The following is a 14,796-nucleotide window of genomic DNA, read 5'->3' on the forward strand; positions in this document are numbered from 1 at the left end:
ATGTGAATATCGCCCTGGAGATAGATCGATTAGTCGTTCATTTGTACGTGTGAAGGGTCACAGGCACCGGCGGGTCAGCTATAAGTATCAGTCATGTAGTTTGTTTCCTTTCTCTTCCTCATCACTCTTTCTGCACAACAGAGCTTGACTGTTAGGCCCGTTAACATCTCAGGTGAGTGATACAAACAAGCCCCTGTTATCATAGAAGCACCATTTTCCCCAACTCTTCGGCCCTCTCAAGCCTTTGGCTTGATTCTATATGGAATCAATGTCCAAACACGAATTTCGAAGACTAACAGTGTAAAGTCCCAAAGTATCTCGCCTGTTTAGCATCCACGCCTATCTCTTTCGAACTTCCTCAAGATCCTCACACCAGCACCATGCCAACCACCCAAGACGCACCGTCTGCCCAAGGCGCTTCTGTGGATGAACATGAACAGTCCTCTACACTTGCAAACGCCAGCAGCGTAACAGAAGGATTGATGGAGAGAGAGGTCATTAACCAAATCGTTGCTCTGCAGGCCAATGAGGTGGTGGATTTCCAGGAGCAGCTATTCAGGGACCCCTGGACCTCTAGGGAAACGCAAGAAGGAGATGAACAAAGAGAGACATCTGTCGTGGAATCAAATCCTCTGGATGGAGTCCAGCGCCGTCAAGCTTCTATTGTCGATCTAACTACGACCCCAGCCCCTCTCGAAAAGGCTTTAGCCAAGATCAAAGACACAGGAATTCCCAACGGCAAGGTGTTGCGTTGGCCCGTGTCTCTGGCACAATGGCGGAGTGATAAGTGCATCGCAGATGTTGTGGAAGATCTGGAATTTTTCCTCGAGATCTTCAAGTTACGCCTTGAGACTCTTCGCAAGGGGGCATGTGAGAAAGATCCAAGGCTCAGGGCTGCACTGTGGCGCGCAGAGCTGAATGCCCTGGATTCACCGCTTCTTAAAAGGCCTCGACGCGAATGATTAGTATCTGATATGATAGCTTTTGTTATCCATGTATGCGCTCCCTAGTCTTGTTTGAAGGCTGCTGTTCCTTGTTCACCTATTTCAAGTCGCTTTGCTGTGTCTACTTCGCTTTCGGTTCCACTACGCCTGCTTTTTTCTTTGATGTATCAATCTGATATTTATCCATAATTCTGGGAACATACCTGCCATCCCTCTCGGATCAAGAACATCACTTCGTGAAATGCAGTTAGAGACTTACAAGTTACTGAACAATCTTCATATCAGACTACTATCATCTATGAAAACCGTTTGAAAATGATTGTCGTCTCCTAGCACTGTCAATAGTGCTACTGTAGTACATAGACCTCTAAAATATAGTACCCAGATAAACATCCTTCTCAGCTTGACCTGAAATCATATGGCTGCATTACTTTGGAGGTAGTTTTCTCGCAATTTAACATAACAATAACCGATCCAAACCACAAAATTGTCAAATGCAGCTCAACTCAGAAATGCACTATCTTACCCAGTAAGATAGAATATAGGTGATAGTTACTTTGGAATATGTCGAAATATTGTAGATGACAGCCTACTGCAGCAATCGTGAGTGCAGAAACTATGTCCGGACCATTCCCTCTACCAGGAAGTGAAGAAGACATACATATGATCGAAAATCAATCTTCATTACCCGTGTCCTCAATGATTCGAATTTATGCCCATCCAGAATCTAAGATCATGAATGCTGGAAAGACCTATGATTTCAAGTGCATTACATTTACGTTTATCTCGATATGTTCGTTGAAGGGTATTCAGCTCTGCTTCAAATCCAAGATGGAACCAGAGGAAAGGAAGGCATTCCAGCTTCTCTTATCGAGTATGATTACTACCTACTATTGTCTTCATTCAAATCAGCAGCCATAACAGTAACCAATACGCCATGATAGATCTCAACAACGTGAAATCGAAATATCATGAATCTTATTCTTGCTTTATTTTGGTTCTGGTCTTGGTTTATTATTATCTCCCTATACGGAGAAGACTGTAGCGTTATCAAGCCATTGCGAAGGATCCATCTATGGTGAAGTACATGATGGAGGGCTTCCATGAAGAATCACCTTAAGTCTCTACCGACCCCTACATAGCCATGATCATTCTTTCAACTAGTACTAGGCTAAAGCTGGTAATTGCTTGAAAGACCAGCCAGAGGATTGACAACATATGCAGCTTGGACGTAAGGTACCCTTTTGTGATACTATTTATCTCATCTCGATCGATTAGATAACAGATAATTCCCGTATTATATCCTCACTTTTCAAGACATATCTCTAACCCTAACACCCATTCCATACCCATAAGAATAAGAAAACAAGATACCATCTATGTAGACATGTATGTCCTTCATTAACCCGGAAGAAACCCACTCACAAAGCCTCAATCGCCTTCCTCAGCACCTCCAAACTGCGGTCACTCACCTCCGGGCCACCCTCCTCACTCTCAGCCACCGTCTCCCTCAACGCCCAAGCAACATCACTCCACCATCCCATTCCCACCAGCCCACCTCCCTTCCGCCTCTCCAAACTCTCCTTCAACCGACTCGTATGCTCCCACTGCTTCGCAGCCACCTCTGCCCGCTCAATGACCTTGTCCGGAATGCCGCACATCGCAGCGCAGTGCATACCGAAACTGCCCTCCGCAACGCCATCTTCAAGCTTATATAAGAACGTGACGCGGCGTTCCTCGTCGTCAACGTGGATGCGCATGCGCTTCGGTGCGATTTCAGGATGTCCCTCGAACTCGGCAGCCAGGGAGTGGTAGTGGGTTGCGAAGAATCCGAGAGCGCCGATGTGAGTGGCAACATGGTGCAGGACGGCCTGAGCGACCGCCACGCCGTCGTAGGAGCTGGTTCCACGGCCTAGTTCGTCAAGGATGACGAGCGAGCGGGGTGTGGCTTCGGAGAGGATCTTCTTGGTTTCGGAGAGCTCAACGAAGAAGGTCGATTGGGCGGCGAAGATGTTGTCGTTTGCGCCTAGGCGGGACATGATTCGATCGACTGGGGTGAGACGCGCGGATTGGCAGGGGAGATAACATCCGATCTGGGCCATGATTACGGCGACGCAGGTCTACAGATTTCAGGGTTAGTCTAGCTATTCTGGAGAAGATATGGAAGAGGAAAGGGCTGGCTTACCATTCGGAGGACGGTGGACTTTCCGGCTGCGTTGGCTCCGGTGAGGAGGTCGATGTTCGCGTGTGTGCCTCCCAGTTGGACGTCGTTGGGGATGAAGTCGCCAACTGAGGAGATTAGGCATGGATGGCGCAGCTCCTCGAATTCAAGAACGCTTCGCTCATCGTCGACGAAGACAGGACGGCAGCTAGGTTGACCGAGCGATGAGGAGGCCTTGGCTAGACTGATGAGGCAGTCGAGCTGGGCAACAATGCGGACGGCAGCAAGCCAAGTGGAGTAGTTTTCGTCAAATCGTGCATAGAATCGGCCAGCGACTTCCTTGACGATCTGACTGTGTGTTTCTTGGGCCTCCTGCAACTGACGGATGAGTTTGCGCAGCTCCGGGAAATAGTAGCGCTTGACTTGTTTGGTAGCAGACATTTGATCCCAGTTCTTTGGGATGTTCTTCACTTTGATTGGCACCTCCAACTGGTAGATCTCCTTGCCATTGTCCTTGTAGATAATTGCGGAAGATCCAAGCTCTTTGCGTACACGCTTCAGCAGGCTCTCGAGGTCGCGGTGGATTTGCTCGATGTTTTCCTGGGAGCTGTCAAAGTCTTCCTCGACACCGGGCTTGGGTACCAGGATGCCATTCTCTCTCGCCTTGGAGCGATCAAAAGCAGTCTTCCAGTACTCGAGCAGCTCATTCAGGTCAGGCATGCCACTGATCAATTGTCCAATAACGCCTTCTCCGGCTGAGCCACTTTCCTTGAGCAGACTCATGGTATACTCGATCTGCTCAAAGCCTTCCAAGACGCGCAGGAAGTCTTGGGCTTTGCAATTCGCAGCATGGACACGAGAGATTAGTCGCTCCAAATCGGGCATCTTGGTCAGCTGGGACGAAAATTGGTCCCGGACAGTGGGATCAGCATTGAGGGCATCCACTGCATCCAAGCGAGCATTGATCTTATTTGCATCTACAAGCGGATGGCATACCCACTGCTTGAACATACGCTTGCCAAAAGGTGTGATACAGCGGTTCAAAAGCTGGAACAAGGTGCCCTCGGAGCCACCATCGAAAGAGTTGGAGAATATCTCCATGTTGATAAGAGTTTGACCATCCAGCACCAGGCTGGTGGCCTTCTTGATCGGATCGTACGCAGTAAAGTTGCCAATGGTGATCAAATCACGCTCAATCTTCAAGAGTCTGAGATACTGCACTAGAGCACCGAATGCGGACATGACCAGTTCTTTATCGCGGGCTTCTCGGAGTGCTTCGGGCCAAGCTTGTAAGTTATCATCGTCCTGGGAGACGAAATACTCGCTCGCATCAAGCTCCTTCACTGTGATGTCAGCTTCCCAGAACTCTTTCACCGGCTTCAGGTAATTCCAGAGTGTAGTTGGGCCAGTGTTGTTTTTCAAGATGCGCAAAGCCTTCTGAGATACTGCAGACTTCTCCAAAAGAAGCTCCTGTGGTCGGGTTTGCGCGACGAATGTCTCGAACTTGGTCATGTCAACATCGTCCACAAACTCGGACAGGAAGAATTGGCCGGTTGCTGTATCAACGAAAGCAATACCAAAGGCAGGCTTGTCGTCAATCAGAGCCTCTTTGATAGCAACACAGTAGGTGGACATGTCATCTTGCAGCATGGAGCCCTCGACGAGGGTACCAGCCGTGAGAACGGACGACAACTCTCTCCTGATGACTTTGTCTTCTTTACCTCCACCCTTCTTACCATCGCGCTCGCGCATCTCCTTGCCCAGGGCCGACTCGATTTGGTCAACACGAGCGATCTTGAAACCCTTGGCCACGAATTGGTTGGCCCAGTGATCCAGACTCATCTCCGGGACACCGACCATGCGCATGTTCACACGGTCCGTAAGCTTCAGATCGAACAGTTGATGTCCGATTGTAGCATCATTTTCATAAAGTTCGTAGAACTTGCCCTTCTTGAAGAAGACAACTGTATCCCAGAATTTCTGCTTGATCTCCCAGTATTGCTTCTCGAACGGAGAGAACTTGGTCCAAGCCAGTGGGGGAATATACAGGGTGCGAGGATCATATTCAGGATGCCCGATAGGGTGCCCGTCAATGTCCCGGATGTTTGCAAGCCACGCATACCGTTGTTCAGGCTCCGTCACATGTGCTTTCTGCTTCGTAGTTCCCGAAGATTTCTTTGGAGTAACCGGTGTTGTGCGCGGCTGGCGTGGTTCGGAGCTTTCTGGGTCGTACGTCCACTTCAGAGCTGTGCCAGCAGATGCGTCTGGTATGTCCATGTCCAAGTCCTCTTCAAATGATACAGGCGGTAAAGAGGAGGACTTGCTCTTCGGTTGTGTCGACGGCCTCTTGCGCTTCTTTGATGGCTTCGCTTCTTCGTCCGAATCGTCTGCAACAATAAAGTCGTCCATTTCTAAAACCTATTAGCGTCGTGCATTAAGATTTAAGCACGAAAACTCACCATCATCGGAGTATCCCACATCTCCACCATCGTTAAACTCGTCATCGCTTTCAGGAGACATCTTCCTTCGCTTGTTCCTGCTGTTGCGACCAGGGCGAAATATCTTCTCGTCATCATCTTCGCCTTCGGAGTCAGATTCGACGTAATTGACTTGCTTCTTGGCCTTGAAGGATAACTATCAGCACATTTGTAGAAAACATTGATGTCCGAGTTCAAGTCCTTACCCGCCGTGATGGAGATGCTGTCTTCAGTTCAGCTTTGCCATTCGGGCTCTCCTAATGCATCGTGTGTTAGTCGTCAACCCCGATAACACACTGCTTTCTGCAGATCGCACCTGTGCATTATCACCCTGCTCATCCTCCTCCGGAATCACTAGGTCACTACTAGGCACCGGCTCCAATTCCTGCTTGAACTTAGGAACGCTCTTCTTCCTTTCCGCCGCGCCCTTCGCACTTCCGCGTCGCTGCTCTGAGACCCTCTCCGCCGGAGAAGAAGCAGGCTCCGCATTGCGAGCAGTGGACGGGGTGGATGGAGACGACTTCTGAAAGAACCCAAGAATTGACTTCTGGTTTTTCATGTTCTGGGTGCTGGACGTGGAACGTTTCAAGGCTCCGGTGGGCGGCGTCGCAGTCGTGGGAGAGGAGGCGGCGGGGGTTCCTCTAGCCATTATGGGTTGTATTGTTATATATCAGAAGGAAGTTGATGGAAGGTAGTTTATATCATGCTTTATTATAAAAAAATAGAATAGGCCCATCAAATGGGTCAGGGGAATGGGAAGCAACAGAGGAAGGGGATGAACATCGGACAGGGTGAACTGAATGGTCCAGACAGTCCCGGGGAGCGCAGCGAGAAACGGGCGTCGCGCGTCGACGCGTTAAGTGGATTTCTGCCGCCGCCTTCTGCTTCGAGACTGACAGCCCGGGTGCCTCTCGCCCAATAAAAACCCGGTGGAGATCGTAGTATGGGGTAAAAGCGCAAGTCTAAATTTGATACATCGACTCGACGTGTGAAGCAGGGGAACCTTCATTAGGGACGGTGAGGGGAAGAAAGAACCATACTGGCTTGACTACCGAAGACAGTGCAACGCTTGGGGTTTTATTTTTGATGCCAATTTTCTTCAACGTTTCAGAGCCTTTCCAGTCTACTACTCGACAATGAAAATGATTCTCGGAGTACCTTTCTGAAGGGACGATCAGGAGACAGATACTGGCTGGCAGCTAGCACCTTACTGTTATCGTACTAGTAGAGCTGGTTCTTGATAGGAGTAGAGAGCGTCAGCATCGTTATTCAATACATTTCACCTCTTTCCGCTACACCCGGCTATGAGAGGCTTATCAATCGTCGGATACATTTGGCATACATGGTATATATACATGTCTAAAAATACAATGAGGAGTGTATAATCAAGTCAGAGCTTTTCAGGCTCAGCCAGATGGCCTTTAAGCGTTGTTGCCGGATTCCGGCGTTTCCGGCTCCCACCCGGGCGCGGTGAGTCCAGCCGCCTTGAATTCTTCATCGCTGACAATGGTCACGATCTTGAACTTCCACTTGCCCATCTTCAGGAAAAGTTTGTCTCCAATGATAAACTCCTGTGTCTTCGCTGCGGGCCATACCTTGATGGGGGTGAACGCAAGGTCGTCACTCATTTGCCCGCTATCTCCCGGACGACTGCCGACATAAGCACCCCGGTTCTCAATTGCACGGTGGCCTTCACTCTTGGAACCAACCAGTCCTGCAGACCAGAGGACTTTGTTCAGCGTCTGATTGTACACTAGAGACCGCGGAAGGGTGATGTTGACTTGTGGCATGTTTGCAAAGTTGGTTTGAGGGGCATAGGGATTTCCAGATTCTTGAGTAGCAAAGCCGGCCGTTGGTGACTGGGGGCTACCACCGGTCGAGGATTTCCGGGGTAGTGGGCTTGGTTCTGCCGTAGATAACCGTGGACGGAAAAGCTGACGATGTTGGAGAGCCACCGCATCAGCCTCCATCTTGCCATGGACCAGCTCGACAAACTCTGAAGCGAGAGCATGCTGGGCCACCCGCTTAGAGGGGTCTTTATTTTGTTCCTCCATAATCTTAGCGATTTCGGGCAGCGGCAAAAAGGTGAACATCTTCAGGTAGCGCTCAACAACATCATCCGGCGTCCGAACGAAGAACTGTCATCCATCAGTTAAATTAGGCCAGTTGTTGAGGTGGTGCATCATACCTGGTATAGCTCGAAAGTAGACGTCATGTCTTTGTCGAGCCAGATCGCGTTTCCAGCAGACTTGCCAAATTTCTCGCCAGACGGAGCCGTGAGCAAAGGAGTCGTGATACCAATGGGCCTAGAAAGTTCATCTTTAAATTCGAATTGTTGCTCTGGATCGGTCATGTTCTTGCCGATGGACTTCACTGCGTCCATGCCAAAGAGAATATTGCCGAATTGGTCCGAGCCGCCAACCTGAACCTGAACACCCTTTTGGAAGAGTACCCACCAGTCCCATGCCTGCATTAGGGGGTAAGTAAACTCGGCAAAGGACATTCCATCTCCCTTGGACAGCCGGTTTTTGACCCTATGTGTTCGTGAGCATCATCCTGGCGGATATTGGGAAAGGGCGAACTTACGTGTCTCGCCCCATCATAGGTCCGAGACGGGTGTGAACGCCTAGGTCTCGAAGCAATTCTATGACAGGCAGCGAATTCCACCAGGTGTTGTTGTTCACAAGGGCGCGCCGCCAGTACTTATTAATATAGCCATGTCTTCTGCCATACGTATCAATACTCTGCCCCAGCTTCTTGAGTTGCATATGCATGCTCGCCATGTTGGCTTTCCGAACGGACGAGTGAACTTGATCCCGGCTTTTCAGTCGTCCTGTTGGATCACCGAAGCGAGCAGTAGCACCACCAAGCTGTGAGATATTAGCCAGGCTCGATATTGCCCAACCATACGTATATTACTGACCAGAAACGTGACCGGCAAGCCCCAGACGTAACCCCAAGCCAGAATCATAAACGGTAGCATATGTCCAACGTGTAAAGACGGAGCGGTAGGATCCACGCCAGCGTACATGCCAACTCTCTTTTTCGTGAAGAGACGATCTAACGTTTCTCGTTCTCTGCATTTGGTGGTAGGGTCAAGTTAGCCAACCACCGCCAATTCCAGTTTATGAATGTGTACTATTTCGAAATCACCTACCCAACAACATCGTGCAGTAGTCCGCGCTCCTCAAGGTGTTGTGCAAAGTTCTTCCTCTTTCCTGCTTCAATCTCGTCCGCAAAGTCATCCCATTCCTTTGCAGCGTCCTTCTGTTTCTGCAGATAGCTCCGCGAGATCCAACGTCTCTGATCCGATGCAATTTGGGTGACTGGGTATCTAAGCATGGGCCGAATGCTGCTGGAGGGCGACTGGTTCATCCGCAACACTTCGGCGGTCCGCACATAGTTGCGAGCGCCGCATAATGTTTTCTGTGGTAAAGTCTTCGGTACATGGAGGCGTACCGCGCGAGGCAGAGCCCCTGTGTGTGGCCTCATGATACCAGGTAGCAGACAAGTCAACCAATGGCTGCTTGTAACTGACTGGCAATGGTATTGCGCGAGAGTGGCAGATCACTCAACTCTAAAATCACCTCCGAGAAGAAGCCGATCAGTTGCGCCGCGACGGAGAATTGTTGACGCGGAGCTCATTGCCCGATAGGGTGTTTCCCGATTAGAACAGATCACATGAGCTTGACTGTGTTTTAGCTTGTACCGCCAAACAGACCGCCTGAGCCGGCAGAACCTAGTGAACCTCGCAGCGAAAACCACGGATTTAAGCGGATTTAATAATGTACTGTCCCAGAAAAACTGGGAGTGAAACTGTATGTTTTGGCGGTGGCAGTATTCTGTGCATACTTTGATCCCCTACCGCCATACAGACCGCCTAGGCTGGCAGAATCTTGCCCAGAAATGCCCGGATTTAAGCGGCGTTATAGATATACATTCCTGTATTGGTTGTCGACAGTTCAATATAAGCAGCCACATCCTGATCTCTTACCTCTTTCTTGAAACTCATCTTCCAATTTCACATTTACCATTATTCAAATCTATCATACTGTTCCAGTTGATGTGATCATGAATTGGCACTTTTGATGATCCAGTAGTACATTCGACATATATCCAGATGGTTAGCTATAATTATGACCTACCAAACGGCTATCACACAGAGCAAGTCTATATAGTACCGGGGATGACGAATCCTAGAAGCCTCCTTAATGACTGATGCAATACATCTAATCTCAATCAAAGCATGTGCTACTTAGACTCTGTCAGGCCAGTGTGCAGCATTCTTTCCAGGAAGCTTACCCCGGAAAATATTAGCTGCAGGTCCAAAATGCGGGGAAGCGAAATGCCGAAGAACCAAAGGCGCACGAGCATCACCTCGGCCGAGCTCGGGCGAGCTCACCCGGCCAGCATATAATCTTCTGTGATCGCTACATTCTCTCTTAGGACATAAAAGTTGTGGTATTTGACTGATTACCGTCCGAATAATAACTGTGTGGTTATCACATGTGTGTAGCCATGCCACAACCTATGCGACAGACCCAGCGAGTCCCCCGAACATGCATCCAATGTGCTCGAAGAAAGATCAAATGCTCCAAGAAAATACCATGCGAAGAGTGCATCCGGCGCGGTGATACTGTCGCCTGCAAGCGCGAAATTGTCAGAGTGCATGGCAAGGTCACCGTGTGAGTCCACCTCATACTATCTGTCCATGCATTGATTGATGCCCGGTTCAATAATCTGATCTCATGACCCATGAACAGCGCAGTAGATGAAGAGAAACGGATGGACGATTCGGACTCGGAATCAAACCTTGTGCGAGAAAACATCAGCCTCAAAACTCGCATTAGGCAGCTGGAATCAGTACTTTCTCGGCCTGAAACGCTGAAACTTGAGGCAGATATCTTCCGATTGTCTCCTGCTGCAGAGAACCCACAGTCTTCAGACAGAGTTCTGAACGACTTCCAAAGTCTCCCATTTGGACTCTTGGTGGAAGCGTCACAAGTCTCCGGGGGCGCTATTCATCCGAGGGATGACCACTTACTACTCGTATTGCCAGATCGGCATTGGAGCGAAACTATTGTACGGTTTTCTCTAACCCATTTTGGGTGGGTCCATTGCGCTTTAGATACTTCGGCTTTTATGACAGACCACTCTTCGTTCTGGGACCACCTCAGCCACAGCAGATCAGAAAGCCTAAAGAATCATGCTTGGATTGCGGTGTATCTTAGTGTGCTGGCTGTAAGTTTCTTTGTGGCGATGGGAAGCTCTCAGCTCACTGTTCGGCAGATAGGGGTATATTTCATGGCAGACGATCATATTTGCAAGATCCGCTTTCTCCAGGAATCACTCCCTTCTTACAGGTCATCGCTCCTAAGTAGGGTACCCACGGAACTGTGCCGCATCTGGTGCGAAGCTGCTCTGAAGGAGCTCGGCTATGCCAACTACTTGAGCAAGCCCAGTATTTCGACTGTGCAAACATTGGTGATTCTGAATATTGTGCATAAAAACCTTGGCGAGTCATGTCGCGAATACACACTACACGGTCTCGCAGTGAATATTGCTCGCTTGATTGGAATTGATCGTCTCGGAGGACGTTCCGATAGACCCAGTAACTGTCTACTTAAAGACACAGGGCTGATTCGGAAAAATGAAAACGTTTACCGCAGGCTGTGGTGGACACTGGTGATCTGCGACTGGTAAGTATTCTGCTCATATTGGGCTGGACTTCACTAAGAGAAGCCAAGGATGACCGTGTGGTCCCGCCCTATTTCAATACACCCGGACTCCTTCACGACAGTGCTAGAAACTGAGGATGGAGAGGAAGTGCCACCAATCATAGCTGGTGAAGACAAGCATATTCCATCTCCATTTGAGTACCATAAAGCAATGGCCCAGCTCGCTGCAACCATGCAGAACCACGCCAGATCTATCAACGAGTGGACCACAGTAGCTGTCCGAGCCTCCTTCGAGGAGCTCGACTCTGTGGCTGCAACCTTTCCGCCCCATCTCTCATACCCCGGAACCGACGAATCTGTGCTTGCGGTCGAACAAGGACTTGAATGGATCCACGTCCAACGCAGTCTCATTTTCAACTGTTTAGATTGCTGGCACATAAACCTATGCGTCGCTCTAATACCTCAACTACTCGGCAACCCAGCAACTGGAGAAGATGATGTGCAGCAGAGCGGGATTTCCTGCGCAAAGGCCATTCTGTCACGACGATACCATGATCCATGTCCCCACTTCCACAAGTTCTGGGCAACCACATGCTCCACTGTCACGGCTGCTATATTTTTGGCTCTGGACCTGATCTGCTTTCGCCATCACCGATCATCTGCTGAAGTGGCTGAAGAAAAGGCCTTGATCTTGTTCGGTATCTATCTTGTGGAGCGAACATGCACAGATACACGGCACGACGCCTTACTTGTCTTGCGCCGTCTTGTTGAGCTATCCAACGTTCTGCGACCCAGACAATTCATCGACCAGAAGGTATTCGTCCGGCTCATGAAGCTTGTCGCTTCTCCCAAACTATGGGCCTCATTCTCTGATACAGAGGTCACGTTGAGGTTTCTGTTTGCGGACCTGTCGTCCACTGGGGAGGCGAGCAAGTCGGCATTAGACCATGACGAGCAGATACAAAGCACCGATGCTGGCGACGTCACGTGTGGGAATATACTACCAAACACCCTGAGTCGGTTTGCAACAGTCTCAGGTGAAGCAGGGGACTTGCTTCCACTCGAGGACGATCTCTTTTCCTCTGAGCTGTTTGACATGTCGCTGCCGTGGTTGGATCCTGGGAGCCTGATGGCATTTTCAAACGAAGCGTCATTCTGATAGACAGAGCTATGTGCTGGATATACGTTAAACCCCCACCCAATATATTTCAAGTTAAATAAACCGAATCCAGCTTCAAACGTCACATCAAATAGCTACGTCGTATCAACAAACTCAACAAAACAACCCATAGCATCTCAATCAAAACTCCGCACTCCTCCCATCCACCGCATATTTCATCGTAACCCTTCTAATCCAAGCCCCAAAGACAAAAACCGGAATTCCAAGCGCCGCCACAACACCCGCAATGATCGCACAAATATCCAAAGCACCCTGGAACCCCTTCTCAGTCACGAACTTCGTAATCCCAAACGAGATCCCAAAAGAAATAAACCCGCGAATGGCACAAATCAGAACCAGAATTGGCGCCGCTCGCTCTCCATAACTATCCAACGAATACGTGTACCCGTTGAGAATAATTCCAATATAAGCGAAATACATCCCGCTAAAGGTAGTGGTAATCGCCCACGGCGACCACTCCGTAGGATGAGATCCAGCACGGCCAAAGATAACGCATGAAATAAGCAGTACGACAATCGGCAATAGCATCGGGATGAGCCGAACTTCGGACTCAACAGTGCCGTTCCCTCGACGGCTCGCGACCCATTTGTATAGCTGGTCGCCGCCGTAGCCGAGTACGGGCACCATTATCATCGCTACCACGATCTGCCCGCCCTGGACTAGACCTAGGCTTGTTGTTGGGTAATTGTATGGAGGGGCGCCTAGGATGGAGGAGTATTCTGTCACTCCGATAACGTAGATGCCGAGGGAGACGCTGTTCATTAGGACCACCCAGAGGATGTTAGGGAACAGGATGCATTGTCCCATTTGCTTGTAGCATGTTAGGGCTTCTTCCCAGTTCGCTGGTGGGTGCATGATTTTGAGGGTGTGTTTCCAGGTGCGGGCTTGGTAGTTGGTGAAGTCTAGGGGTACGCGGTTCTTGGTGGTTGCGTGGATGACGGCTTGCTCTTCGCCGTCGTGATGGATGTGCACTTCGCCTTCGAAGGCGTCGGTTGGTCGGTCGTAGCGGGATTCGGGGACTAGGGTAAATGCGCCGATAAAGACTAGTCCGCTGGCGATGGAGAATACCCCGTACCACCATCTCCAGCCCAGGCTACTTACTAGGTAGGATGTGGCGATGGTTAAGGCGGCGGTGCCGATGGATTGGATGGCGCTGAACCAGGCGAGTCGGCTGCTGCGTTCGTGGACGAAGTGGATCTCCTGGATTATATTGGTTAGATTGTTCGACTTGTGAAGCATAGGGTATGGGATTGGGGTGTGGATGTACCTGTATGATAAGAGGACATAAGGCCTCTGATTGCCCTGCTGCCAACGACAACACATCTCTTCCTGCTATATGCGACGAAAGACTTGTGCTTGCAGCGCACCATATTGATCCCACGGTCAGGATCAATGCAGAGCCTAGGAATACTGGGCGTCTGCCGATTGCCATGGCGAGTGGCATAGCGATGATGTTCCCTATTCCCATAAAGAGGGTTGGGTAGGTCATTAGATCGTCGGTTCGGGGGCTGTAGTCGTAGTAGGCTTCCATTAAAGTGACGAAGGGGCCCATTCCGGAGGTCATTAGAACGCCGAGGACGGAGACTAGATTGATCGTATTAGATGGTGGTTTGGGTAGGGAGGGAAGGGATGGAGCGTACACAATCCCAGCACGAACGTGATTATCCATTTTTGCCATTGAGGGTAGTTCAAGGGATCTGTTTCACTGCTCGTTAGCCATATGATATTCTCGAACAAGTTGTGAAGGAATCAAACCTCTTGGGTCCGGAGACGGCGTCGGAATCAACACTATTTCTCCATCCTCGACTAATTTCACTGTGCCGGTTGGGTTACTGCCTTTTCCATGATGCTTTAAGGATTTCTCCATAGCGAGTTCATGGTGCGTTGCGTCGATGTCCTTGTCATCCATATTGCTATGTGCAGACATCTGGCTTGTCTTTGCAGGAGCTGTGTCCTACCCTTAATCAATAAAGGACGGGGGAATGGACTAAGCAGTGCTCCCTCCCGGCCTTCATATGCCTTCCATCCTGATGGTTCCTAGTACCCCGTGGGGTAGAACTTGTCTGTGTAATGAAGCCTAGCTCATTAGCCACATCGTGTCCGAGCGTGGAGTTAGAGCTGCAAACGTGGAGCCGAAAGTATGTTTTGATTGATGATATGGTGTGAAGAAGTGAGGGAACCAGCGAGATGGGAGAATCTCGCCCGAGCTCACCCGGGCGGAGGTGCGCGTGCCGCACGACGGCAATGGACGACGTTGCGGTAACCGACTAGTGGAACTTGATCACATTGATAGCCCCCATTTAGATGCTAGGTGTCATCAATGGGTTGGATACTGGTTGTTTAAGATCGTGGAGAG

General features: G+C 49.9%; 5 protein-coding genes across 5 annotated transcripts; 2 read left to right on the plus strand and 3 right to left on the minus strand.

Annotated features, from left to right (window-relative positions):
- Positions 1-380: 380 nt before the first annotated feature.
- On the plus strand, positions 381-962 carry BDQ94DRAFT_165252 (uncharacterized protein; the record flags this gene model as incomplete). Its single annotated transcript, XM_026770252.1, has 1 exon — positions 381-962. The coding sequence occupies one exon, from the start codon at positions 381-383 to the stop codon at positions 960-962; it is 582 nt and encodes a 193-aa protein (XP_026632566.1).
- Positions 963-2,171: 1,209 nt separating this feature from the next.
- On the minus strand, positions 2,172-6,368 carry BDQ94DRAFT_6370 (mismatch repair ATPase MSH6). The gene is made up of 5 exons (XM_026776226.1): positions 5,899-6,368; positions 5,789-5,839; positions 5,565-5,727; positions 3,130-5,516; positions 2,172-3,064 (listed from the first exon to the last, which is right to left on the minus strand). The coding sequence occupies exons 1-5, from the start codon at positions 6,229-6,231 to the stop codon at positions 2,366-2,368; spliced, it is 3,633 nt and encodes a 1,210-aa protein (XP_026632567.1). The 5' UTR covers positions 6,232-6,368; the 3' UTR covers positions 2,172-2,365.
- A 189-nt stretch (positions 6,369-6,557) lies between these two features.
- BDQ94DRAFT_133252 (tyrosine--tRNA ligase MSY1) lies at positions 6,558-9,133 on the minus strand. The gene is made up of 5 exons (XM_026764231.1): positions 8,740-9,133; positions 8,506-8,659; positions 8,169-8,452; positions 7,771-8,116; positions 6,558-7,720 (listed from the first exon to the last, which is right to left on the minus strand). Exons 1-5 carry the CDS (start codon positions 9,072-9,074, stop codon positions 7,004-7,006), a joined length of 1,836 nt encoding a protein of 611 aa, XP_026632568.1. The 5' UTR covers positions 9,075-9,133; the 3' UTR covers positions 6,558-7,003.
- Positions 9,134-10,100: 967 nt separating this feature from the next.
- On the plus strand, positions 10,101-12,419 carry BDQ94DRAFT_165255 (uncharacterized protein; the record flags this gene model as incomplete). Its single annotated transcript, XM_026770253.1, has 4 exons — positions 10,101-10,267; positions 10,346-10,823; positions 10,872-11,281; positions 11,330-12,419. 4 exons carry the CDS (start codon positions 10,101-10,103, stop codon positions 12,417-12,419), a joined length of 2,145 nt encoding a protein of 714 aa, XP_026632569.1.
- Positions 12,420-12,487: 68 nt separating this feature from the next.
- BDQ94DRAFT_176989 (MFS transporter) lies at positions 12,488-14,579 on the minus strand. Its single transcript, XM_026772798.1, has 4 exons — positions 14,196-14,579; positions 14,081-14,137; positions 13,708-14,024; positions 12,488-13,640 (listed from the first exon to the last, which is right to left on the minus strand). Exons 1-4 carry the CDS (start codon positions 14,365-14,367, stop codon positions 12,561-12,563), a joined length of 1,626 nt encoding a protein of 541 aa, XP_026632570.1. The 5' UTR covers positions 14,368-14,579; the 3' UTR covers positions 12,488-12,560.
- Positions 14,580-14,796: the final 217 nt, after the last annotated feature.

The sequence above is a fragment of the Aspergillus welwitschiae genome (assembly GCF_003344945.1).
Source record: "Aspergillus welwitschiae strain CBS 139.54b unplaced genomic scaffold BDQ94scaffold_1, whole genome shotgun sequence".
Lineage (NCBI taxonomy): Eukaryota > Fungi > Ascomycota > Eurotiomycetes > Eurotiales > Aspergillaceae > Aspergillus > Aspergillus welwitschiae.

Excerpts from the sequence above, each read along its gene's own strand:
- BDQ94DRAFT_6370 (XM_026776226.1), bottom strand. The coding sequence starts at position 6,231 with ATGGCTAGAGGAACCCCCGCCGCCTCCTCTCCCACGACTGCGACGCCG. Across the intron at positions 5,517-5,564 it reads TGTGGGATACTCCGATGATG|AAATGGACGACTTTATTGTT; the intron begins GTGAGTTTTCGT and ends AATAGGTTTTAG. Across the intron at positions 3,065-3,129 it reads AGTCCACCGTCCTCCGAATG|ACCTGCGTCGCCGTAATCAT; the intron begins GTAAGCCAGCCC and ends TGAAATCTGTAG.
- BDQ94DRAFT_133252 (XM_026764231.1), bottom strand. The coding sequence starts at position 9,074 with ATGAGGCCACACACAGGGGCTCTGCCTCGCGCGGTACGCCTCCATGTA. Across the intron at positions 8,117-8,168 it reads CCTATGATGGGGCGAGACAC|GGTCAAAAACCGGCTGTCCA; the intron begins GTAAGTTCGCCC and ends ACGAACACATAG. Across the intron at positions 7,721-7,770 it reads CTACTTTCGAGCTATACCAG|TTCTTCGTTCGGACGCCGGA; the intron begins GTATGATGCACC and ends GATGGATGACAG.
- BDQ94DRAFT_176989 (XM_026772798.1), bottom strand. The coding sequence starts at position 14,367 with ATGTCTGCACATAGCAATATGGATGACAAGGACATCGACGCAACGCAC. Across the intron at positions 14,138-14,195 it reads GCCGTCTCCGGACCCAAGAG|ATCCCTTGAACTACCCTCAA; the intron begins GTTTGATTCCTT and ends GCAGTGAAACAG. Across the intron at positions 13,641-13,707 it reads TATGTCCTCTTATCATACAG|GAGATCCACTTCGTCCACGA; the intron begins GTACATCCACAC and ends AATATAATCCAG.